This window comes from Rana temporaria, chromosome 13, assembly GCF_905171775.1.
Source record: "Rana temporaria chromosome 13, aRanTem1.1, whole genome shotgun sequence".
Taxonomy (NCBI): Eukaryota; Metazoa; Chordata; class Amphibia; order Anura; family Ranidae; genus Rana; species Rana temporaria.
This window is the reverse complement of record NC_053501.1, coordinates 45,089,598-45,114,207: the sequence shown is the minus strand read 5'-3', so window position 1 is coordinate 45,114,207 and position 24,610 is coordinate 45,089,598. Positions and strand designations below refer to the sequence as shown.

At 40.8% G+C, this 24,610-nt stretch overlaps 1 protein-coding gene across 2 annotated transcripts in view; it reads right to left on the bottom strand.

The window, feature by feature from the left end:
* TTC6 (tetratricopeptide repeat domain 6) overlaps positions 1–24,610 on the bottom strand; it is a 174,676-nt gene that overhangs the window by 4,663 nt on the left and 145,403 nt on the right. For both annotated transcript variants that reach the window (XM_040333738.1, XM_040333739.1), the window contains exon 30: positions 8,585–8,755. In XM_040333738.1, the coding sequence (XP_040189672.1) occupies positions 8,585–8,755 (171 nt within the window). The remainder of the gene's footprint in view (positions 1–8,584; positions 8,756–24,610) is intronic.

The following is a 24,610-nucleotide window of genomic DNA, read 5'->3' as shown; positions in this document are numbered from 1 at the left end:
GCTTCAGGCTTTCTGGATAATGGAAATACAAACTAGAAGTTAACTATTACAACCAATCATCATTTATATCTCTTGCTGCTGTAAACTAAGCAATTGATTTTTGGGGGATTTTGTAGAATTAATATTCGGGACAAAGTTTTTGTTATTCAGAGATTTGGATATATCCGAATACCCGAATCACAAAATAAACATAACATTTTACATCGAACTCCAGTGGAATTCTAACTGTACACATATTGCTGAAATAAAAGACTGTGGGTTCATTTACTAAAGGCAAATAGACTTTGCACTTTGCAAAGTGCACGTGCACTCAGCAAGTGCAGTTGTTCCAGAGCTTAGTAGATGAGGTAAGGCTTCACTTTGCAAAGGATCCCCAATCACGTGCAAGGAAAAAAAAAATTTTGTTTTGCTTGCTCATGATTGGCTAAAGGAAGTCAGCAGAGCTTCTGCTCATTTATTAAGCTCTGGAGCAACTGCACTTGCAGAGGGCAACTGCACTTTTCAAAGTGCAAAGTCTATTTGCCTTTAGTAAATCAACCTCTGTGTGTGTTATTAGAGTACCATTTAGAAATAATGCTGTTTTTGTTAAGCCAAAGGTGATTTGAAGAGTCATTGTAATCCTTTGATGAAGATTTGTCTTTTGTTTTTTCACTTTGCCACAATCTAATCGAAAAAAAATCTTAAGTTTTCGATTGACCGCTTCAAAATGTATCAATTAGAATGTTTTGGATCGAAAAAATAAAAATAAATGGTAAATTAGAAGAAAATTTGAAAAAGACATAAAACACAAAGGGGGTTATTTACGAAAGGAAAATCCATTTTGCACTACAAGTGCAGTCGCTGTAGATCTGAGGACAAGGAAAAAAAAAACAGCATTTTTGCTTGCTCATGATTGGATGATAAAATCAGCAAAGCTTCCCCTAATTTCAGAGCTTCCCCTCAGTTCTACAGCAATCTACAGCGACTGCACTTACAAGTGCACTTTCAATGCCACTTTCAAGTGCACTTGCAGTGCAAAGTGGATTTGCCTTTTCGTAAATAACCCCCAAAGTCCGAATACAAATTGAACAAATGACACGAAATTAACAAAACAAAATAACTTGATTAACGAATCGAAACAATTTTTTTTTGTCATGAAAATGTCTAATACAAACATTTTTGTATGTTAGAATGGGGAATTGTTAGAACCTGTCAGATTGCTGAAAAGTAATAATTACAAAAAGTTTAAGAAAGTCATAACCACAATAAAGGACAAAGTTAAAAGATACTATATGCTTTAATTAGGAAAAAATGGTTACCCATATTCCCTTCATCAATAAGAAGGCAATGCATCAAATATTTTTTATCGTACATATGCAAAACCCTGTATATGCGTAGAAAACCAATTATAATTCTTCAGACGTAAAATTAAATTTTTATGACATTTCCATCTCCACTATCAAAATAGCCTGCTCAATATTCCTACTCAGAGAGTAAATCCACAAAGGAAATAAAATCATTAGGTTATTGATGCTGAATATTTCAAGTATACATGGTCATGTAATGGCTCAGACAACAACCAACTTGCACTAGAATATAGGCATAGAATATTTTAAAGCAAATCACCACTGCAACAGAAGATCAACTAAGATAAATTGTGCACCGTGTATCCAATATAGTGCAATGCTGTCTATTGGTTCAAACATAGTCCACAATGGCTGTGTAAAAAAACAAAAAACAAAGTTCAAACGTCACCAAAGATACACTATATTTCCAAAAGTATTGTGACATCTGCCTTTACACGTACATGAACTTTAATGGCATCCCAGTTTTAGTTCGTAGGGGCCAATATTGAGTTGGCCCACCCTTTGCAGCTTCAACTCTTCTGGGAAAGTTTAGGAGTGTGTCTATGGGAATGTTTGACCATTCTCTCAGAAGCGCATTTGTGAGGTCAGGCACTGATGTTGGATGGGAAGGCCTGGCTCGCATTCTCAGCTCTAATTCACTACCTAATCCTACGCTATGACGTTCACGTAAACCAATCAATATACGTTTATTGGTTTGTTTTTGTTTTTGTACCAAAAACATAAAACACAAAGAGGGTTATTTATTGGACATGTAAAAATATATAGTTTTTTTTCTCAAAATTGTCTGTCTTTTTCTGCTTATAGAGCAAAAAATGTAAAATGCAGTGGTGATCAAATACGACCCAAATGACGCTCTATTTGTGGGAAAAAATTACATACATTTTATTTGGGTACAGCGCTGCATGACCGTGCAATTGTCAGTTAAAGTAATTCAGTGCCATTTTGCAAAAAGTGGCCTAGTCAGGAAGGGGGGTAAATCTTTTGGATGTCAATTAATAAGTGATATTGCTGTTAAATAGGATAAAAAAAATCTAAGCGTATATATAAGGATTTCTCACGTTTGTATGAAATAGATCAAGTGAATAAATGGCTGTGTGAATAAAACACCACAGCCATAGCGCTTAGTAAAATGATTCAAGACTGAATGGGCCAAGGGAAAAATCCACAATCATTATGACAACTAAAACTTCTATTTAATAAAAAAAATGAACTCAACGCATTTCTGAGCAATCAATGCTTCCTCTTCTGGAGTAACAGAATATTTAATGAGATTACTATAAACAAACATTTGTAGATTAAATATCCATTACAGTATATATTGTGATCCATAGGATGAGTAAATATTTACAATGACATTTATATATCCATACCCAATAAATTATCAGTTCACGAAATACATAGACAAATGAGATTGTTAATTAAATTAGACAAATTAAATCGAATTAGCCAGCCACCAGTCGACCTTCCATATAGTCAAAACTGGGGGGTCACCAGATAGCCGGTAAATGGTAGACATGTGCATTAGTTTTTGTCCGAATGCATTTTAGTCCCAATTTCAGGTATTTTCGTTATAATTTTAATGCACAGAATTCGAAATCTGAAAGATCCGACATTAAAAAAAAAGTTTTATTTTTGTTTTCGTTGCTACAACAGTTCGATATAGATAGGAGATTTGACATGACAGTGACAATAGCAATCTGTGTCTATCGAACCTGTAATCAAATGTACCTAACCTTAAATCTATTAGTCCAAGATTATTCTACATAGAGAGGAAAGATTTGACATTATAGAGACAGTGTTGGGGTAGACCATTCCACATGAACAACGAAGATTCGATGAAGCTGCGAAAAACATACAAACGTCGAATCTGTCATTGAAGGCTTATGGTGTCTGTCGAAGTTCTAAGAAGATTCGACAAGCAGCTAAACTGTACGATGCCACAATCATACATTTACAGTCAAATGCTCGGCCCATAGGCTATAGAAGAATTGTTGGTTGACTAGTAATAATAATTTATAAATATAATTATTACTAGTGTCATACAACATTAGAATTCTTCTATAGCTTGTAGGTGGAACATTTAACCGGAAATGTACGATTGTGGCGTCGTACAGTTTAGCTGCTCCGTCTAATCTTCTTAGAACATTCGACAGACACCATGGGCCAAATCCTCAAAAGGGATACGCAGGCGGATCTGCTGTTCCGCCTGCGTATCCTTGTGCCTATCTTTGGAACTGATCCTCAGAAGCAGTTTTCCAAAGATAGGCAGAAGATCCGACATCTGTAAGAGACTTACACTGTCGGATCTTAGGATGCAGTACCGCATCCGCCGCTGGGGGAATTTCGCGTCAAAATGCCGCTTCGCGTAAGCAAATGAGGACTTACAGAGATCCACAAAGCTTTTCAGCTTTGTTTTTTCTCCGTAAGTTTACGTTTGCATGCGTAAAATTAGGGCTGCTTTTACAAGGTGTAAACTGTTTACACCTTGTAAAAACAGACCTTTTTCGCCGTATCTTTTTTTTAACCTGTCGCAACTTTATTGTCCCGTCGCAATCCACAAAGCCCGGCGTAACGTAATTTCGCGCGATGCACGTCGGGAAAATGACGTCACGAGCATGCGCAGTACGGCCGGCGCGGGAGCGCGCCTCATTTAAATTGTCATCGCCCCCTGGATAACAGGACCGCCTTGCGCCGGGAGAATTTAGGTTACACTGCGTGAAATTTCTAGGTAAGTGCTTTGTGGATCTGGCACTTAGGTAGAAATTTCCCGCCAGTGTAACTTAAATGGGAAAAATTAAGTTAGGCTACGATTTTGAGGATTTGGCCCCATAAGCCTTCAATGACAGATTCGACCATAATTCATTCGGATTTTCGGACAAATACATTTTTTGGACTAAAACTAAATTCCGAAACAAAATATTTCAGTGTGCACATGTCTAGTGAACGGACAGCAGCATTGTCAAAAACCAAATGTGGTGCAGCTCTCTGCCACTGTTGAGAGCCATCAAAAACATAAGGATTTATTAGTGAACTAACAAAATTTTAGAAATGATTACTATACAAACATTATATATTTTATAACTTAATAATTTATAATATATGCAGTATATTTTTAGTAATAGTATAGTAATCTATATAAAAACCAGCCTCTGGCAGATGTTAAGTAGACTTGACGTGGCCAGCGTTCAGGTTAAGGTGCAGAACCAATCCTCCTGAAGGCTGGGGAGGGCAGAGCAAGGCACTCGCCTGCGTGTATCCACAGACAGCTTGCTCATGGCTGTGTGGTAGAGCCTGTGACATCTACTTCCAGGTCTGGTCTCTACTCCTTGCAGGATAAAGCAATACCAATAGTGTACTGTGATTAAAACCACACTTTATTAAAACCTATGGTAATCCATTCACATAAAAAAAGCACTCCAAATGCGATGATATGCGCTTTATAAGAATCATGTCAGTAGGGACCATAATCACAGCATATCAGACAAAGAACACCAGGATCGTGTGCATCTTACAAACATTTGCCGCGTGGCTCCGCCCCAGGGGAGCGTAATGCGTATGGGGTGTTCTTTGTCTGATGTGCTGTGATTATGGTCCCTACTGACATGATTTTTGTATATCGTATATCATAGCGATTGGAGTGCTTTTTTTTATGTAAATGTATCACCATAGGTTTAAATAAAGTGTGGTTTTAAGCTAAGTACACTATTGATCCCATTATATATTTGTATGTATATACCACTTAGAGGTTGTATATGATTCCACGCAAGGAAAGTACACAGCAGATAAAAATAGAAAGAAAAAACAGGGAACTGCTGCCTCTACAGATTACTGCCACCTAAGTGGAGAAAGATGAGGTAGATAAGAGAATGAAGTAGATATGGCGCTGTTCTATTAACTGGTATATGCCTGAATGGCTGGAGGTGGTAAAGTGACTAGTGCTTAGTGTGTGGTCTAAAGAGACCTAAAACTTCTCCCTTAATCAGTGTGCTGTGATTATTTATGATAATGGTAATATCTTATAGCAGGTGTGGCCTCATTCACCTAACGGTGGTAATGTTGAGAAAATCCTGGGCCAGATTCACAAAAGAGATACAACGGCGTATCTCCTGATACGCCGTCGTATCTCTGAGATACGATTGTCTTATCTATGCGCCTGATTTATAGAATCAGGTTACGCATAGATAGCCCTAAGATCCGACAGGTGTAACTGTGTTACACCGTCGGATCTTAGGCTGCAATTCTAGGCCGGCCGCTAGGTGGCGATTCCATTGCGGTCGGTGTAGAATATGCAAATGACTAGTTACGCCGATTCACGAACGTCCGCTTTGCCCGTCGATCTAAATTTACGTCGTTTCCGTAGAGATGCGTCGCGTAAAACTAAGCATGCCCTCTAGGTGGTGTAACCAATGTTAAGTATGGCCGTCGTTCCCGCGTCAAAATTTTAAATTTCACGTCGTTTGCGTAAGTCGTCCGTGAATGCCGCTGGACGCCATTTACGTTAACGTCGAAACCAATGACGTCCTTGCGACGTCATTTAGCGCAATGCACGTTGGGTAATTTTACGGACGGAGCATGCGCAGTACGTTCGGCGCGGGAACGAGGCGTGCTTGCGCCGAGCGGATTTACGCTATGCCGCCGCAAGTTTACAGGTAAGTGCTTTGTGAATCAGGCACTTACACTGTAAACTTGCGGCGGTGTAGCGTAAATGGGATACGTTACGCCGCCGCAGCGTAACAGATTTCTACGTGAATCTGCCCCCCTGTGTTTAAGTCCCAAATAGGAAAGCTAAGCAATATGAAAACATTCATGCATTTCGAATTCTTATGACTGTGCAAAAATATAAAAAAATATAAATATATACAAATATAAACAATTTGTGCAGAAGGAAAAGAATAATTGAATAAAGTCTTATTTTTATAATTAAAGTGATTGGTGCTCAAAAGTGCTTGGTGCTTGTAAACAAAAACACTTCTCCTTGGCCTCTTCGAAGAGTGATCACAGTATGTGTGGCTTATCCGTGCTCCTATCGTGAGTGCACTCACCAGATATTTCTTCCCCGTCTGCGGTGTGCCGCATTCACAGTATTTGCCACTGTGTAGCATCCTGGGAGATGGCCGATCTGAGATGTTTTAATAATTATCCAATCATTTCACATGTGAAGTGATGTGAAGTGATTTGAAGAGGCCAAGGAGAAGTGTTTCTGTTTACAAGCACCAAAGCATTTTTGAGCACCAACCACTTTAATTATAAAAAAATAAGACTTTATTTAATTATTTTGTTCCTTCTGCAGAAATTGTTTATATATGTAAATATTTTTATATTTTTGCACATTCATAAGAATTCCAAATGCATGAATGTTTTCATATTGCTTAGCTTTCCTATTTGAGACTTAAACACAGTTTTTTTTCAACATTGCTATAAGATATTACCATTATCACAAATAATCACAGCACACAGAATAAGGGAGAAGTTTTAGGTCTCTTTAGACCACACACTAAGCAGTAGTCACTTTACCACCTCCAGCCATTCAGGCATATACCAATTAATAGAACAGCGCCATATCTACTTTATTCTGTTATCTATGTATATATCTGTAATGCGAGTGCATTTTTTTAAGATCTTACATCAATTACTTCTGTATGGAGAGAACTATTTTAATTTTTTTGTTTGCATATACTTGTATTTGAGAGAGTGACGTTGTGGAAGAAGAAGAAGAAGAAGAAGAAGAAGAAGAAGAAGAAGAAGAAGAAGAAGAAGAAGAAGAAGAAGAAGAAGAAGAAGAAGAAGAAGACAGAAGAAGAAGACAGAAGTGGAATAGTTGAGGTATCCTCTCAGTTAAGAGGATATATGCTCATATGACCTTGATTGATATTGAGGTCCACTCTGGAAGGTGCGCAAATATATAGCGCTGGGTGATCGGAGTGGCAGGAAGAGAAGTATTGGAAGATTACAGAAGATTTCACATATTTTTAATATATTGGTGAACGACTACTAACACAGAGAAATGCAGACCTTCTTTGTGTGGCTAATTGTAATTAAGATTTTGCGCTATATCTTATGCATGTTAAGACTTCCCATGAAATCAATTAAATTCAATGAATTTGCCAGTTGTAAATATTAACAGGCAATCTTTGTTCTACTGACTGCTTTTCAAATATGGGAAAAGTAAAAGAACCGATCAATAAATGCAAAACTTTGTCTAGGTTAAAAAAAAGGACATTAACATGTCTTTTTTTTGTTAACAGGCAAAGCTTGGTGCCTGCAGAGCACAGTAATATTTGTAATGTGCATCAAATGGGAGCCTCCAATTCCTTAGAACCAGTTTCCGAATTTGCAGGAGACAGCACATGCCAGAATGCAACGCAATTGCCTTGGCAACCAACCAAGAAGTACCCATGCTGCACTGTAAGACTTGATGGAGAAGTACCTATACTGGGCCTTCTGTTAAGCTCACTTGCATAGGACAGCTTGGGCTCTTGGGACAGAGCGTAAGTAACAACTTTATACACATAATATCCTGCACTCAAATGTGGTGCTAAAAATCTAACAGGCTCTCCACTCTTGTAGTTTATGGTTTCAGCACCCCCAAGCCTTGCATCCCTCCTGATACTATGGGTATCCCTTCATATGCACCACTACAAAACAACAAAATGAGGGAACACGCCTAGTGCATTATCATAGTACACCATTTATTGATGAATAAAAACATTAATATATTTTCTGAAGAAGAGGGTAGTCTCCAGATCAACAACGCATTATAGGACATGCGTTGTTGATCTGGAGACAGTTGGCTCTTGGTTCATAGGTATGCTTGTCTATTTGTGTTTGTGAGTATAACATTGTTTTCATGCATCAATAAATGGTGTGTTATGGTAATGGCCTGGGCTGGTGCACCCTCTTTGTTGTTTCAAATGCTACAGAGCGGAGGTACATTGAAGGAACTCAACTGTCTTTTTATGTGAGTACTTATACATAATGAAAACAAAAGCAAATCCAGATGCTAGGAAATATGCTAAATAAGACAGAGAAATGATATGTCAAAAAAATATATGGTGCATGTTGGGTGATTCAGGCATTTGACCATTAAAAACTGTTCCCCTACGTAAATTCACCATCTTCTTCAGGGAATGTTTTCAGTAATGTTGCATTAGTGAATTGCAAAGTTCTCAAAATAAACCAGTTTGGTTAAGAATTACGATTTTATGAAGTCTTTTAACAACTTAATTTGGAGACATTACCTGTGAGAACTGACGGTTGTGAAGATACAGATTAGCTGCATTGAAGTAAGCCAGAGAGTATTTTGGATTGGCTGCAATTGCCGATTGATAATCTCTCATAGCATTTGGCAACTTCCCCATGAACTGGTGGATAACACCTCGGTTTGTTAGCAGCTGTGCCGTTACACCAAGCTGTGGGTAGAAGAGCAGAAAGTGGTATATTTACTGTATACATAGATTGTTGTGTTGCATGGTTGTGAAAATCAGGCATATCATTTATAAAATGTCCACAACAATTATAAGGATTTGAAAACACAGCATATCAGTAACATAATTTAAACCATTGGGTCACATCAAACAAATGATTTTGTTTATACTTCCCATCTCCCTCACTAAACGGAAACTCCTCCTAAGCCTATTTTCACATTTAGGTGAGGTAGGTTAGGATTTATGATGTCAATATTTAGAGGATTTCCATCGCCACTACTCTTTGAGGTTCTGACTGGTTGTGCAATCAAGAGAACTCAGAATAAAGCCCAATGCCAGGCTATGTTCCTGGAAAAATAAAATAGCAACTTTTTCTGAAATACTTAACTTCTCTTGGTACTGTCTCTGCCAGACTTACCATTCCACTATCTAGGGCCAGTCCTCTTACAGTTAAATGATGCCCAATAACATATAATTCATATCATCATGCACAAACATCATAAACCGTACTTAGCTCAGTATCTGCAAAACCTCTTAAAGGGCCTGGTTGAAAATGGCTATCATAATCCTGATGTAAAACAGTACACATCTGTAAGTCTGGCACGATTTTAACTAAAACTCAACATCAATACATAAAAAAAGAAGAATGACAGCAGAAAAAAAGAGCACGCAGCTCATCAAACCTGTCCAATTTCTTTTTAATTCATACTTTTTTTTTATGTTTTTTGTCTGTGTATAAATCTATGTTTATCCCAAACATGTTTAAATCCACTTACTGTTGAATGACTACCTCTGCTAGAAGTCTATTCCAAGCATCAACTACTCTTTTGGTGAAACAGAAATTTCTAAGCTCTCACCCGGTGGTGCATTGGTTCTGGTGTGCATGCATGGTGGGAGCTGTCTGCGCTTGCCAATGATGTAACGTGCCACACTTCCACAATGCAGCCTCGGCTTCTTGGGCAGGCTGCCGGCATTTTGAGAGGTATATAAGGTGAGCTATTATGCAGACCACTTACATGCATCATCGAAGTGTGCTAGATTGTGGCCTGGAAGGAGGTGAGACTCTGGTTTCCATGGGCCAAGGGGCCCATGGTAACTCTGGAGGAGCTGCAGAGATCCGCAACTCAGGTGGGAGAATCTGTCCACAGAACAACTATTAGGCCTCGTACACACGATAGGTTAACCAGAGGACAACGGTGTGAAGGACCGTTTTCATCAGTCAAAACCGATCGTGTGTGGGCCCCATAGATTATTTAACCATAGGTTTAAAAAAAAGCCAACTTGCTTTAAAATTAACCTATGGATTGGGCTTTAAAATTAACCTATGGATTGGTAACCGATAGGTCAAAACCGATCGTTAGTAGGCACGACCATCGGTTAAAAACCCACGCATGCTCAGAATCAAGTCGACGCATGCTTGGAAGCATTGAACTTCGTTTTTTTCAGCACGTCGTTGTGTTTTACGTCACCGCATTCTGACACGATCGGTTATTTAACCTCTGGTGTGTAGGCGTGACAGACCATCAGTCAGCTTCATCGGTTAACCTATGACAACGGTCCTTCAGAACCTGGTCAGAGTTCATGTGAAGATAGAAGAAGCCAAATACAGGGCAATCTTAGACGACAACCTGTTAGTTTGCAAAAAAATTGAAACTGGGGCAGAGGTTCACCTTCCAGCAGGACAATGACCCTGGTTCTACAAAGTATTCACTCAGGGGGGCTGAATACAAATGCACGCCACACTTTTCAGATATTCATTTGTAAAAAAAGTTTGAAAACCATTTATTATTTCAAGGCACTGTAAGCAATGCATTTGATGTACATCTGTGAGTGAAAGGTGGGTGTCTGCTATAATACATTTGCAATTTATTTTTGTGGTTTATAACTGTAGGGTTACTAATATACTTACCCCTATAGGTTTTGGGACGTATAGCGAGTGTGGCACAGATATATTTCTCATCTACGGTGCATATATCTTCCTAGGACAGGCTATTGCTTATCTATGAGGATTTGGTTTAATTGAGGCATTTGCCATTGTTATACTATATATTAATATAAGCTTTGTTTTTGTTTTACTTTTACCGGTTTATGTTTAGTGGTTTTAATATTGAAATCAGGTTATTCACTTGATATCTACCCTGTCTCCCCTATTTATAGAGCCAGTTTGGGATACAGCTGTGGCTGCTATTTGGGGTTAACACAAAGTGCTGCTATAAAGTGGTATGTGGAAATGCATGGTTGACTTAATTATGTTCTAGTTGAATAAAAAGATGTGTTATAATCATGTATTGAATTAATCTATATTTAATTAGGTTGTGATCTGTCTCACTGGATCTCAGGATAAGGTCCTGAAGAAGCTATATTTGTGAAAAACATTGACCTTGTGGAATCGTATCTTACAATAGGAGATTTGTAAATTATTTAATTATGTGATTCTGCACAAATGAATTTTGAAATATGCATAGTTCATTAAACGAGAATATTTTCCCTTTTTATAGGTTATTTAATACTTAAATAAAATTGAATATAATGTTCTTATATAGTTACTGTGTCATCCTCTGTACCAGTAGTCAGTTTCATTTTTTAGTAGAATTAGAAAAACGTATAACTTCTGACAGTGTTTATTGTTGTACTTTGTATTCCAGTGACAACTACTCCCGTTATTTCTTGCCCTGGTATCACAGACTGATATACAAACTTTTCAGGGCTAGGTTTCAATAAGTGATTACAACCTGTCTTTAATAATTGATAGACAATCTGTCTATGCTGAATTGTGTAATTCTCAGTTGCAGGTTAGCAGTGATGACTCTCAGTCAAGCAGAACTAAAAGAACTAGACACTTTACTTATCGCATACACATGCTCTGTTTTGTAGTGCTACACCCATTGCCCCAGTGGCGACGTCTCTTATGACGAAACGTACATCAGGTGGAGGAAGTAGCAGTGACGTCAGCACACCAGCCAGGGCGCTGAATGCTGATCTGAACTGAATGCCTGCCTTTTAACCAGTTTTGTAAGTAGATGCCTTTTTTAATAGATTATTAATACAAATGTACATTGCGCAATGACATTTTCTTCCCTCTCTTTATTTAAATCATGCTCCATATGATCTTGCGAGATACATTTTTAGAGAAGTGATCTGGAGAGTGAATGAATCACCTTATGGGCCTTCCTGCTGGGTGATACTTTCCATACCCACAGTAAAGGGTGTGCTCACTAAAGTGAGGTCAGACCCTAATAAGGTCATACCTTCTGATAAGAGGCTAATTTATTCATCTTGGAGTGGAGCACAATTGGGTGATAACCTACAGCACTAGCACAATAGGATGTGCACATGTTGACTACTATTTTTCAATAACTGACTCTATTTGGGACTTTTATAATTTTTTATAATTGTTCAGGGTTTTTGCACTGTATTTTTCTTGCATGATAGCATGAATTTTAAGAATGTGGATTACACTAATTGGATGAATTTTTACTTTATTTACTGGCCTGAGGCACTATATGCATATTATTATTAATTGTTTGATGTCATGCATTTATGAGCTTGTATAAGCACTTATTTGATGACAGCGCAACATTTTTTTCTTTTACCAGAATTGTTTTCTTTTTTATTAGTGCTACACTATAGTTGTGCTTTACTGCTTCTTATTTTAATGCAAGTCTGTAAGTTGAAAAAAACTTCAGTTGAGGTTGATATCTCAACAGTTGGAAACAAGGGAGGCACAGTGATTGCAAACTTAAGACTACTTCCGATAATGGAGAATGTACAAAGCTCTATATTTATTACATTAACATACAGATCTGAACTGGTAAGCAAATAAAATGTACAAGTCACATCAAGTATTACATTAGGGTAAATTTATAAAATGCAAATTACACCTTTACTTTAATAGTTAAGTTTAAGTAGAACTAAACCCACTGATTTAACGATTTCCCAAAACAGTTACATTTAAGGCATGCCATGAATGATAACTGTCACAGTGCTCTCAACTCAACTGTCAAGCCATCAAATGGCTGGTATCATAATGGATCACATGTGCAGCTCCATGGCAACTGCAGATCAAAACATAAGCTAAGATGGCAGCTTCCTTTATTGTAAAGGTTTAGAAGGGTTTAGTTCCACCTTAAAGGGGTTGTAAAGGTACAATTTTTTTTTCCTAAATAGCTTCCTTTACTTACTTCATCCTTCACTTACCCCTTCTTTCAATTTTGCTTTTAAATGTTCTTATTTCTTCTGAGAAATCCTCACACAGGTAGTCCAAGGGAGGGGGCGAGCACGAAACTCCACACCAGGGAGAAAGCCTTGCATTACTGTGTGGAGTTACAGACAGAAGAACAGGAAGTGAGGATTTCTCAGAAGAAATAAGGACATTTAAAAGCAAAATCGAAGGATGAGATAAGTAAAGGAGGACTGCACTAAGGTAAAGGAAGCGATTTTGGAAAAAGAATTGTACCTTTACAACCCCTTTAATGCTTAAACGTCCGAATAACCAAATACATACAATCTTTTGCAAGAACTGATGCAGTCTGATCAATTTTGCAGCTTGACAGTGGAGAAAAGTCATTGCTGCATGAAACATTTCACTGTATAAATTTTAAATACAATTTAAAGGATTATTATTTTATGCATGTGCCTCTCTGCTCTGCCCCAAGCAATTCACCTTGAACAAAAATATGTTCTCTTATAAATGATATTACTGTGAGGTTATTTTAATTCATGCCTATAATACATTTGTCACACTCTATTTTCTAAGGATGGCTTCAAAGGTGAACCATTATCCTCAGTGCACTGAAATGGTACTAAATTGCAAAGTAGATTAATGCTAGCTCAAAATCCAACATGTCGACTGTATAATAGGAGTTGTTTAAAATGTACAGAAAGTAAGTTTCAAGAAATTAGTCAGTGTGTTTTATTTTGTTCTTATCGTATGGTAAATAGTGACAGTTTGATTTTCTGCATGCAGCTGTGCCTAGAAATGCAATTGCTTTTGTGCAATAAATGCTCTTAGGAGAACATTCTGTAGACACGGCTGTTTTTGCAGTTTCCTTTGGAAGAATGAGCATAAAAGCATTTGAAAAGATAAGTAAATAAGTAATACATATTGGGGTTGATATACTAAAGGCAAATAGGCTGTTACACTTTGCAAGTGAATTTTCCCTAGAGTTTACAAAATGTAATGCAATTTCACTTTGTAAAGAATACCCAATCACAAGCAAGAAAAATAGAACAATGACATTTTTGCTTGGACATGATTGGCTGATAGAAGTCATCTGATTCACTATGCTCTGGAGAAAATACCCTTGCAAAGTATTTTTTCCTTTATCAAATCAACCCCACTATATACATAGGGCCAGATCCACGAAGCGCGGCGCTTCTATCCGTCCAGCGTAGCGTATCTCTGATACACTACGCCGCCGTAACTTACAGCTTTTTTTATATGCTCAAAGAATTTGCGCCGTAAGTTACGGCGGTGTAGTGTAACTTTGGCGGCGTAAGGGCGCGCAATTCAAATGGATGTGATGGGGGCGTGTTTTATGTAAATACGTCTTGACCCAACGTAAATGACGTTTTTTTAACGGTGCATGCGCCGTCCGTGGGGGTATCCCAGTGTGCATGCTCGAAATGAACCCGCAACAAGCCAATGCTTACGACGTGAACCTCATTCTACGCAAATCCCTATTCGCGAACGACTTACGCAAGCGACGTACAAAAATTCTAAATTCGACGCGGGAACGACGGCCATACTTAACATTGAGTACGCCTCATATAGCAGGGGTAACTATACGCCGAAAAAAGCCTTACGGAAACAACGTAAAAAAATGCGCACGTTCGTGGACCGCCGTATCTAGCTGATTTGCATACTCAACGCGGAATTCGACGGAAACGCCACCTAGCGGCCAGCGGAAATATGCACCTTAGATCCGATGGCGTACTAAGACGTACGCCAGTCGGATCTAGCACAGCTTCAGGCGTATCTTGTTTTGTGGATACAAAATAAAGATACGCCGGAGCAAAATAGAAGTAACGCGGCATATCAATAGATACGCCAGCGTAACTTCTTTGAGGATCTGGCCCATAGCCTGTGAATTCAATGCCCTTACTTGATTTATCAAATATGCCCAATGGCATTTTCATCTTGCCTAAAACATCTGAAGAAATATTTTGCCATACTTATTTTTCCAGACTGTCGAAATCACCATCATAACCAAACATATTAGGTTGCTTGATTTTACTTTACAAACAGCTAGCTAGTAACAGAACATCGAAATTAAACTTATAAGGAAGTTATCATACAATATATACTGTATATGTATGTAAGGCACTGCACTGTTACTGTTTATAGGATGTAAATAACCCACAAGATGGCAGTGTTCTGCAGTTTAGTTATTTAGACTTTAGTAAAGTACAGCAAAGCATTATTCAATTGTATGCTGATAGCAGGAATTATGTACCCAGACAAGCTGAATGTAGACTACATTTCCGTATATAATCTAAAGCCTGGGAAATTATGAGCAGAAGAAGGAAGGAGACTGTGAGAGGGTGAGGATATGTGTGATACGTAATTCAGAGGACCCGGGCCAGGTTGGGTCGCATGGAAGAGATGGAAAAAGAGACTGTAAAGGAATTTGCTTCATCAGACTAGTTTACCACCTACAGAGGTTCAATTCTGCTGAAGTCTACTTCAGCCCCTTTCTCAACATTAGTCATTCTGTATTCATCTTCAGTGTCAAAAGGACCTTCCCCAGTTTCTCACCATCAAGCCAAGGGGAACTTTTTTTGTTGCTCTACCATCCTCAGGAAATCTTGCTCCTACATAAAGGGACCTCAACCCTGATGTACACCAACTAGGGCCCCATCAAGCGTGCAGAAGAGTTTGTTCCTACATTTTTAAGTGATTATTGTTTGCAAATTCCTCTGTGGCGTTAAACCCTGTTCCCAGCCATTGAGAACCCAGGAGTGAGTTAGCCCAATTTCTTGATAGCCTATTTCAGTTCACTTTGTGAAAAAAACATCTCAGTTCTGGAATTAACATTTAAACTCTGGTACTGCAGGACATATGGGTTTGTTTAAAGTGATACTGTGCATGATTATTTGGCTAAGCCATTCAGAGTATTTACATTTTGTGAACGCTTAACACATGATCAGAATTTCCGTCGGGATAAACTCCGACTGATTTTTCTGACGGAATTTTGTTCAAGCTGTCTTGAATTCCTACCGTCCAAAACGCGGTGACGTACAACACTATGACGAGCCGAGAAAAATGAAGTTCAATGCTTCCGAGCATGCGTCGACTTGCATGTTTTTTTCTCAGTCAGTGTTCCATACAGACGAACGGAATTTCCGAAAAAAAGGAACATGTTCTCTTTCTAACTCTGTCGGAATTTCCGATGGAAAAACTCAGACTTTTTATATATATATATAAGAAGGCCAGTATGGTGGCCTGAGTTTATGGGAGGAGCCCGGAGGGTATTTAAGCAGCCCACTCACACATGCTCTTTGTTGGTTCAGTGTGCGGTACTACACGTCACTGGGCCGACTCTTTCCAGCTCACCTCATGTCCGTGAGTCTGCGCATTCAATCGCATTCGACATCGCAAGCGCTTTGCGGCTTCTCCCTTCATGGTCTTCGCCGGCGGTTCCCGCTTACTGTCGCAGGTAGGATTCAAACCTTTTCGTATCTTGTGCAATCTTGCAATTCGTTATGCTTCCTATCCTGCATCCCTTTTGGAAAAAAACTGCCTCTGAGTTACTTTTGCTCATGTTTCAACATCATTTGGCTCAGGCGTAGTACATTTGTAACTTCCTTCTGCCAAACATACGATTCATTTGTAAATCCATTTGGAGATTGACATGTGTTTGTATGGGTTCTTTGGCAGATTGAGGTGGTAATTGGACTCACATGGTGCCTTGTCTGCACTTGATTAGCCTGGGGGGATGGGTGGTTGGTAGGTGTTCGGTTTCAAAGCAAGGGGTAGCATACACTCTACAACCAATTCGTATCAGATTCGTTCAATACTCCTTACTATCAATTCGTATCGGATTCATTTCATGCATTTTACAACCATTTTGTATCACATACATTGCATACTTTCTACCGTTGTCATTCATTGTTTCCCCCATGTCGTGTGTTTTAGTTCCCACAGCGGAACTTACGAATTGCTTGTACACGGCTCTTCTCTCTCATTTATTTACCAAAGTTATTGCCTGTGCGTCATGCATGGCGCCACACCACACTCTTCGGATGTGTTGCACATCCACTCCAGTCCAAAGCAAACCCAGTCGCACGTTCACTGTCCCAGGTAGGATTCGTTAGCTTGTTTGTCATGTCAAATTCGTGGCCACTCATGGTGTCACCTGTACCATATGTTTAGTTCCCGCAGTGGAGCTTACAAAGCATTGATACGCACTTCTCGTGTTCTATTTTCTACACCAAACCTCGTTGTTTTGCCCCATGCACGGCATCACGCTACACGTTCCCGACATGTTTCACTCCAGCCACAGTCCGCCGCAAACTCACTCGCATGGCCCACTGTCGCAAGTAAGATTTACACATTCTTTATGTCTTATCAATTTGCTACCATTCGTTGTCTCCCATATCGTTCATTAGTGGCCCCTGAGGAACCTACCATTCAAACAGGTGTTGTCCTTCTACCTTATACTGCTTGCTTAAGGTACAAACAAACCAGGTGTTTCTATCCTTTCTCAGTAACCCAATTCTTATTGATTGAGACCTTGCAACCATGCAAATCATCTCAGCAGTCTGATACCCTTGCTGAGACCCTTGCAACACATGACCCTTACAAAATGCAAAAAAAAAAAAAGAAAAGAAAAAAAAAACGCAAAAAGGAAAAAAATATATTAAAAAAAAAAAAAATTGCCGCCACGTAATCTCAGCCCAGCAACCTGACACCTGTTGAGACCGTTGCAACTACGCAAAATTCGTCTCCACAGCCTGACACCCTTGTTGAGACCCTTGCAAACGCAATACCGTCTCAGCAGCCCCACACTCATCGAGACTCTTGCAACCACACAAAATCGTCTCAGCAGCCTGACACCCTTGTTAAGACCCTTGCAACACATGACCCTTACAAAAAAAAAAAAAAAAAAAAAAAAAAAAAAAAAAAAAACGCAAAAAAAAAAAAAAAAACGCAAAAAGAAATATAAAAGTGCAAAAAAAAAAAATTGCCACCACGTAATCTCAGCCCAGCAACCTGACACCTGTTGAGCCCGTTGCAACGACGCAAAATTCGTCTCCGCAGCCTGACACTCTGGTTGAGACCCTTGCAAACGCAATACCGTTTTAGCAGCTCCACACTCATGGAGACTCTTGCAAGCACACAAAATTGTCTCAGCAGCCTGACACCCTTGTTAAGACCCTTGCAAACGCAATACCGTCTCAGCAGCCCCACACTCATGGTGACTCTTGCAAGCACACAATTGTCTCAGCAGCCTGACACCCTTGTTAAGACCCTTGCAAACGCAATACCGTCTCAGCAGCCCCACACTCATGGAGACTCTTGGAAAGCACGCAAAATTCATCTCTGCAGCCTGACACCCTTGTTGAGACCCTTGCAACACATGACCCTTACAAAACGCAAAAAAAAATTGTCACCACACAATCTCGGCCCAGCAACCTGACACCTGTTGAGAGCATTGCAACCATGCAAAATCGTCTCAGCAGCCTCACACCATTGTTGAGACCCTTGCAAACGCAATACCATCTCAGCAGCCCTACACTCATCAAGACTCTTGCAACCACGCAATACCATCTCAGTAGCCTCACACCATTGTTGAGACCCATGCAAACGCAATACCATCTCAGCAGCCCTACACTCATCAAGACCCTTGCAACCACGCAATACCGACTCAGCAGCCTCACACCATTGTTGAGACCCTTGCAAACGCAATACCGTCTCAGCATCCCCACACTCATCGAGACCCTTGCAACCACGCAATACCGTCTCAGCAGCCTCACACCATAGTTCAGACCCTTGCAAATGCAATACCGTCTCTGCAGCCCCACACTCATCAAGACTCTTGCAACCACGCAATACCGTCTCAGCAGCCTCACACCATTGTTGAGACCCTTGCAAACGCAATACCGTCTCAGCAGCCCCACACTCATCGAGACCCTTGCAACCACGCAATACCGTCTCAGCAGCCTCGCACCATAGTTCCGACCCTTGCAAATGCAATACCGTCTCAGCAGCACCACACTCATCGAGACCCTTGCAACCACGCAATACTGTCTTGAGCAACCTCCCACTCGTCAAAGACCTTTGTGACCATGCAGTCTCGCCCCAGCAACCTGGCATTCATTGAGACCCTTGCAGCCAGACAAATCATCTTTGGCCTCATGTACACTGCTGTTGGTAAAAAAAAAAAAAATGGGTTCAGACGGATGTTCAGAGGCATTCGAAACGCATTTGAAACGCCAATGCCTGTAACAGCTTGTAAACACTGCCAGATGCGGTAACTCATGTTTACCAGCGTTTCATTCACAGTAGTTTTCATAAAAAAATTAAAATAAAGGGGAATATTGTCTCAGCAACTTGACACTCATTTGCTAAATGTAATATCATCTCAGCTACCTCACACCCGTCTAGACCTTTGCAACCACACAATCTCATCTCAGCAACCTGACACCCGTTCAGACCTTTGCAGCCATACAAAGTCGTGGCAACCACACAATGCCATCTCAAAACAACCTCATAATCATCGAGACCTTTTGCAACCACGCAATATCGTCTCAGCAAACCAGACTGAGACCCTTGCAACCACGCAATATCGTCTCAGCAAACCAGACTGAGACCCTTGCAACTACGCAATGCCGTCTCAAAACAAACCTTCATACTCAAGGCCCCTGCAACCACACAATATCGGCCCAGCAACCTGACACTCACTGACACCCTTGCAACCACACAATATTGTCTGCAGTAGTATAAAACACTTTGCGGCAGGCACCTACGTGCAAACCCGAATACAAACTAAACTTGCAAACACACCTCAGTGACAAACAATCAGCCACACAAACACACAGTGGCACCCAGTTGGCCATTCATCTTCAGTGGCACGCGGGCCACTCATCTTTTCTCTGTGTTTTTTCCCTGCGGTTAGTTCAGGTTTTCCAGCACCAGCGAGTGCACGTTGGCCTGCGAGTGCACGTTGGCCTGCGAGTGCATGTATATCGTCTTGTTGAGCACCTGTGTATTGTCTTGATTTTCTCACACCAATGCAAGATCCAGTCCAAGTTCTCAAACTAGACCAAGCATCAGTAGCAGACTTAGCTATGTGGGACAACTTCCCCATCTGATAGAACAGCATTTCAATCTTCATCCTGGCAGTGTCAGCCGAGCCACCAAAGGCTTTTGCAGCCATTTTTAGGCCGCCACTGGTTCTCCAAAACTTGGCCCCCAGAAATTCTCTTACATTTTTTCACCCAGTCTTCATCACACCTCGTGCTGCACCCCATCGTGGCAGCTGCCCAGGTCTGGGACCACACTTGAACAGGACAGACACTGTTCTTCACCACAGACAATCAGGCCACAGCCGACATCATCAATTAAGGTAGATCTAAGTCACTCCCCATCACCTTTTTCCAGGCAGCTGATGCGCTTTCCTATTCCAACCTTGGAATGGATGTTTTTTCCAGCAAGAGCCTGGAGCCGACCCAACAACTATCCCTGTCCCACCATGGACATTGCTGACGATGGACTGAAGTCACATCTCACCAACGCAATCCAACTTATTAACCACTCCTTGGCATGCAACACACTGAAGGCCTATCGCACTGCTTGGAACACTAATCGCAAATTTTTGGCCCCTTGCCCCGAAGCAGCAGTTGGACACATCCTAGCCTTCATATCGTATTGCCACATGCAGCTGACAATTTCTCAATACTATCACGCCATATCTAGATGGCATCCAGCATTTCCTGTCCCTGCAGGACCCCAGTAAACCGTCAGTATTCTCGAGCCCATGCAGTCAAGTCCCTCCTACAGGGCATACAGAAGCACCAACCTGTAGTCAGTGGCAAGCGCCTACCTTTCAAGAGTCCCATCTTTAGGGACATGTCTAAAATCCTTACTCGTTCCCTGTTTAGGACTTTGCCCAGACTAGTCACCCGAACAGCCATCTACCAGGCCTTCTACGGTTCCCTACAACCTAGTGAATTTAGTCAGCGGCTCCAGCAGTCACACACTGCTCCGACGCCACCCGACTCGCTTTCGAACCACTACACTCTCACAGTCTGCAAACGCAACAAACCAGCCCCTGGGGTTGACATCAACCTGTTTCAGACTGACAACGCCTGACGCCCAGTGACGGTGCTCGACCCACTACTGCTCCATCTACCCAGCCAATCTGATGGTAGCTCGTTGCTACCCTTTCTAAACCAGCTCCCTGAGTGTCAGCCAGTGTGTCAAGCATGTCAGAATCCTCCTAAGTAACTTGGGCTTCAAACCCCAGTCAGTTCTCTGGGCATTCTTTGGAGCAGCCTCAGTTGCCTCCCAACAGGGAGTACCAGACTACGTAATCAAGATACCAGGCTGATGGAAGTCTCCTTGTTTTGCCACATACATCCCAAATCCTCATGAAGGAATGGCACAAGCCTTTACCAAGCTGGCTAAATAAATACAAGAAATCAATATAAACTATTTCCCTATCTGAGTCTTTTTCCCCCTTTTCTTGGCATACTGACCAGACCACCAAGGCACACTTCAGGTCTATTTATGTTGTAAGTCTTGTCGCGTGTTTATGTGATCCACATCTCTCTCGGTCAGAGGGTAACGACCATAAATAAGAAGGCCAGTATGGTGGCCTGAGTTTATGGGAGGAGCCCGGAGGGTATTTAAGCAGCCCACTCACACATGCTCTTTGTCGGTTCAGTGTGCGGTACTACACGTCACTGGGCCGACTCTTTCCAGCTCACCTCATGTCCGTGAGTCTGCGCATTCAATCGCATTCGACACCCTCCCGCCCTTCCCTTTTTCAGGGCACTTCTCAGCATATCCTTCTTCAATTAACTACCCATTACTTACCTTGGGTATGCCCCCTTTTCTTGGCATACTGACCAGACCACCAAGGCACACTTCAGGTCTATTTATGTTGTAAGTCTTGTCGCGTGTTTATGTGATCCACATCTCTCTCGGTCAGAGGGTAACGACCATAAATATATATATATATATATAGATAGATAGATAGATAGATAGATAGATAGATAGATAGATAGATAGATAGATAGATAGATAGATACCCACATATACACACACTCACATATTGTTTATAAATAAAACAGCAAATTACAAATACATAAACTAGCTACAACTAATGTTTTTATGCAACCAAAACATAATATAGACTGAGAGCCGGTTCACACTAGGGCGACACGACTTCCAGCACGACTTTCAGAGGCGACTCCGACACGACTTGAACATGAACCACAGGGCGATCTGGGGCGATTTACAACACAACTTGAAGTCATCTCCAGGACAGGAGACTTTCCAGTGGCCAATAAAACAACAATCAGCTCTGGGAGAGGGAGGGGGAGGGAGGGGGCAGGAGAGATTTGCCTGAGAAATGTATGTTATCTTCCTGGAAAGTAGCTTCAGATAATACAGTGATCCGACTTCTGAGGCGACTTCCATTGAAATCAATGGGTACAAATCGCCTACAAGTCGGATTGAAGTAGTACAGGAACCTTTTCTGAAGTCGGATCGCCTTGAGTCGTGTGTATTAACACCGCTCCCATTCACTTCCATTGTTTTTCTCTACAGCGCGACTTGGGACGACTTGAGGTGACATGAAGTCGGATCGCAAGTCGCCCCAGTGTGAACTGGCTCTGAAGGTCCCATTACTGACAATGTTTACTAGTTTGTCATTTGATTATTATTTTTTGATTTCAGGTTCAATATCGCAGAAAATCCAGTTACATTTTTTTGGTTTAAATTTTTTCATAGATCCAGTCCAATACCCCATTATTTGCTTGTCATATTCCCAAGAGATATTTGGGTACTGCCAGTTAAGAACTTCTGTTCTAGTGGGCTGCCCAGATGACTAGAAGCTTCACATAACAGCCCAGCCTAGTCTGTCACTAATAACTTATACTGGATGGAGTTCTTCTTTAAATTCAATGACTGTAAACCTTACAGGATTGCTGTCAAAACATAATATTATCAAAACTATAGCAATGCAATGTGCAGTGTAACAGGCACAAACGACCTTCAACAAAAATTATAGACCAAACTAATTAACGATTACAACTTGACACCTAACAATTTACAGTAGCATCACAACATTGTTAATTTGGTTTAACGCCAATGACATTGTATACCATTTCCATCCTTTGCCAGAGCATATCTTTGGAAAAGGTGACCCTTGTAAAGTCTACACACTCTACAAGAGAAGACAGATTTATAGTATTATTCATTAAGTCATTTCTCTTTCTTGGACTACTGGCTTCATTCAGTATGGCCATGCAAAATATCAATCATGATTTCCAGTAACCTGTGACAGCCAATCGCATTTAAATTGATTCCAATTAGATCACATAGGTATTGAAGAATGGAAAGACTCACACCAACCTTTTTTATTGAACTGTCTATTATACAGCCGGTAACAATGTCCCTGCTTACAGGTCACCTCTCCTTTGATTAAATACATTTTTGTATGTTGTCTTGGGGATATAGTATACAGTATCTCCTCACTTCCTATCCTGGAGATGCAACAGGAGGTGGTAGGCAATCTCTACAAATGAAGGAAATTCTTCCATTTAAAAGATTTACCCACCTTAGGATAAAAACAGTGATTCTACCCAACAGGACAACAGACAGCAACAAAAACCTGACAACAGTTTTAACCCTATAAAAAAAAAATTCTGGCTATACTTACATCACAGATCGTATTCACACAGCTGTCAAGGGCCGTATACCACCCAGATCAGCGTATTTCTGCAGTGGGTTTGGCCACTGTAAAAATCATTTACGGTGGACAGTGGAATGACATCTGCAGTGGACTGCAAAAACCTGGCCATCTTTCCCGCAAAAATAGACTAATCTGACAGGTGTGTGGCTCCGCATGGGTATGTTAAAGAGGCCTTGTTGGAAGACGCAACATGTTTTTTTATTATGATATTTCTGGACTGTTAAAACTTGGTTATACCTAAGCCATTTGGAGACTGATGGAGTAGTTCTGGGATGCCAGTTGAGCAGGATTACCCAGCAGGGCGTGTATAACATAAGAGTGCATATCAGAATTCTCCATCTGAAAAAAGGATTCAGGCACACCCCCTAGCGGTGGGGTATGGGAATAGGAGAGCTTTGCTTCAGGCCACCTGGTCATGTGAAGATTAAAGTGTCTAATTGCCTTGCCTGCAACTAGAACATCAAAAGGCCAGCTGTGGACTGGAATGTTGACCTGGGCCAAGGCATTTGCCCACAATATATCAATGCCCTATGCTGGAGGATATTTGGATAGCAACATAAGTCTGGTTAGTTTATGGATTGGAGCACATTATACAGAGGACTACACAAGGCAGATAGAGGTTGTTTGTGTGGGCTGTGTTTGAGTGTGCTTTAACTACTTAAGGACCGCCCAACGCATATGTACTATGGCCGGAAGGCTCTTTTGCGCGAAACAGCTTACCTGTACGCTGTTTCATGCAATTGATAGTGTGGGCACGTGGGCAGAGAAGCGTGTGCCCACTGCACGGAGGAGGAGCTGATGCACATGTCCAGAGGACCCGATGTCTGCCGGCCACCCACAATCGCTTCACAGAGAGGCAGAACGGGGATTTGCCTATGTAAACAAGGCAGATCCCCGTTCTGACAGGGGAGAACAT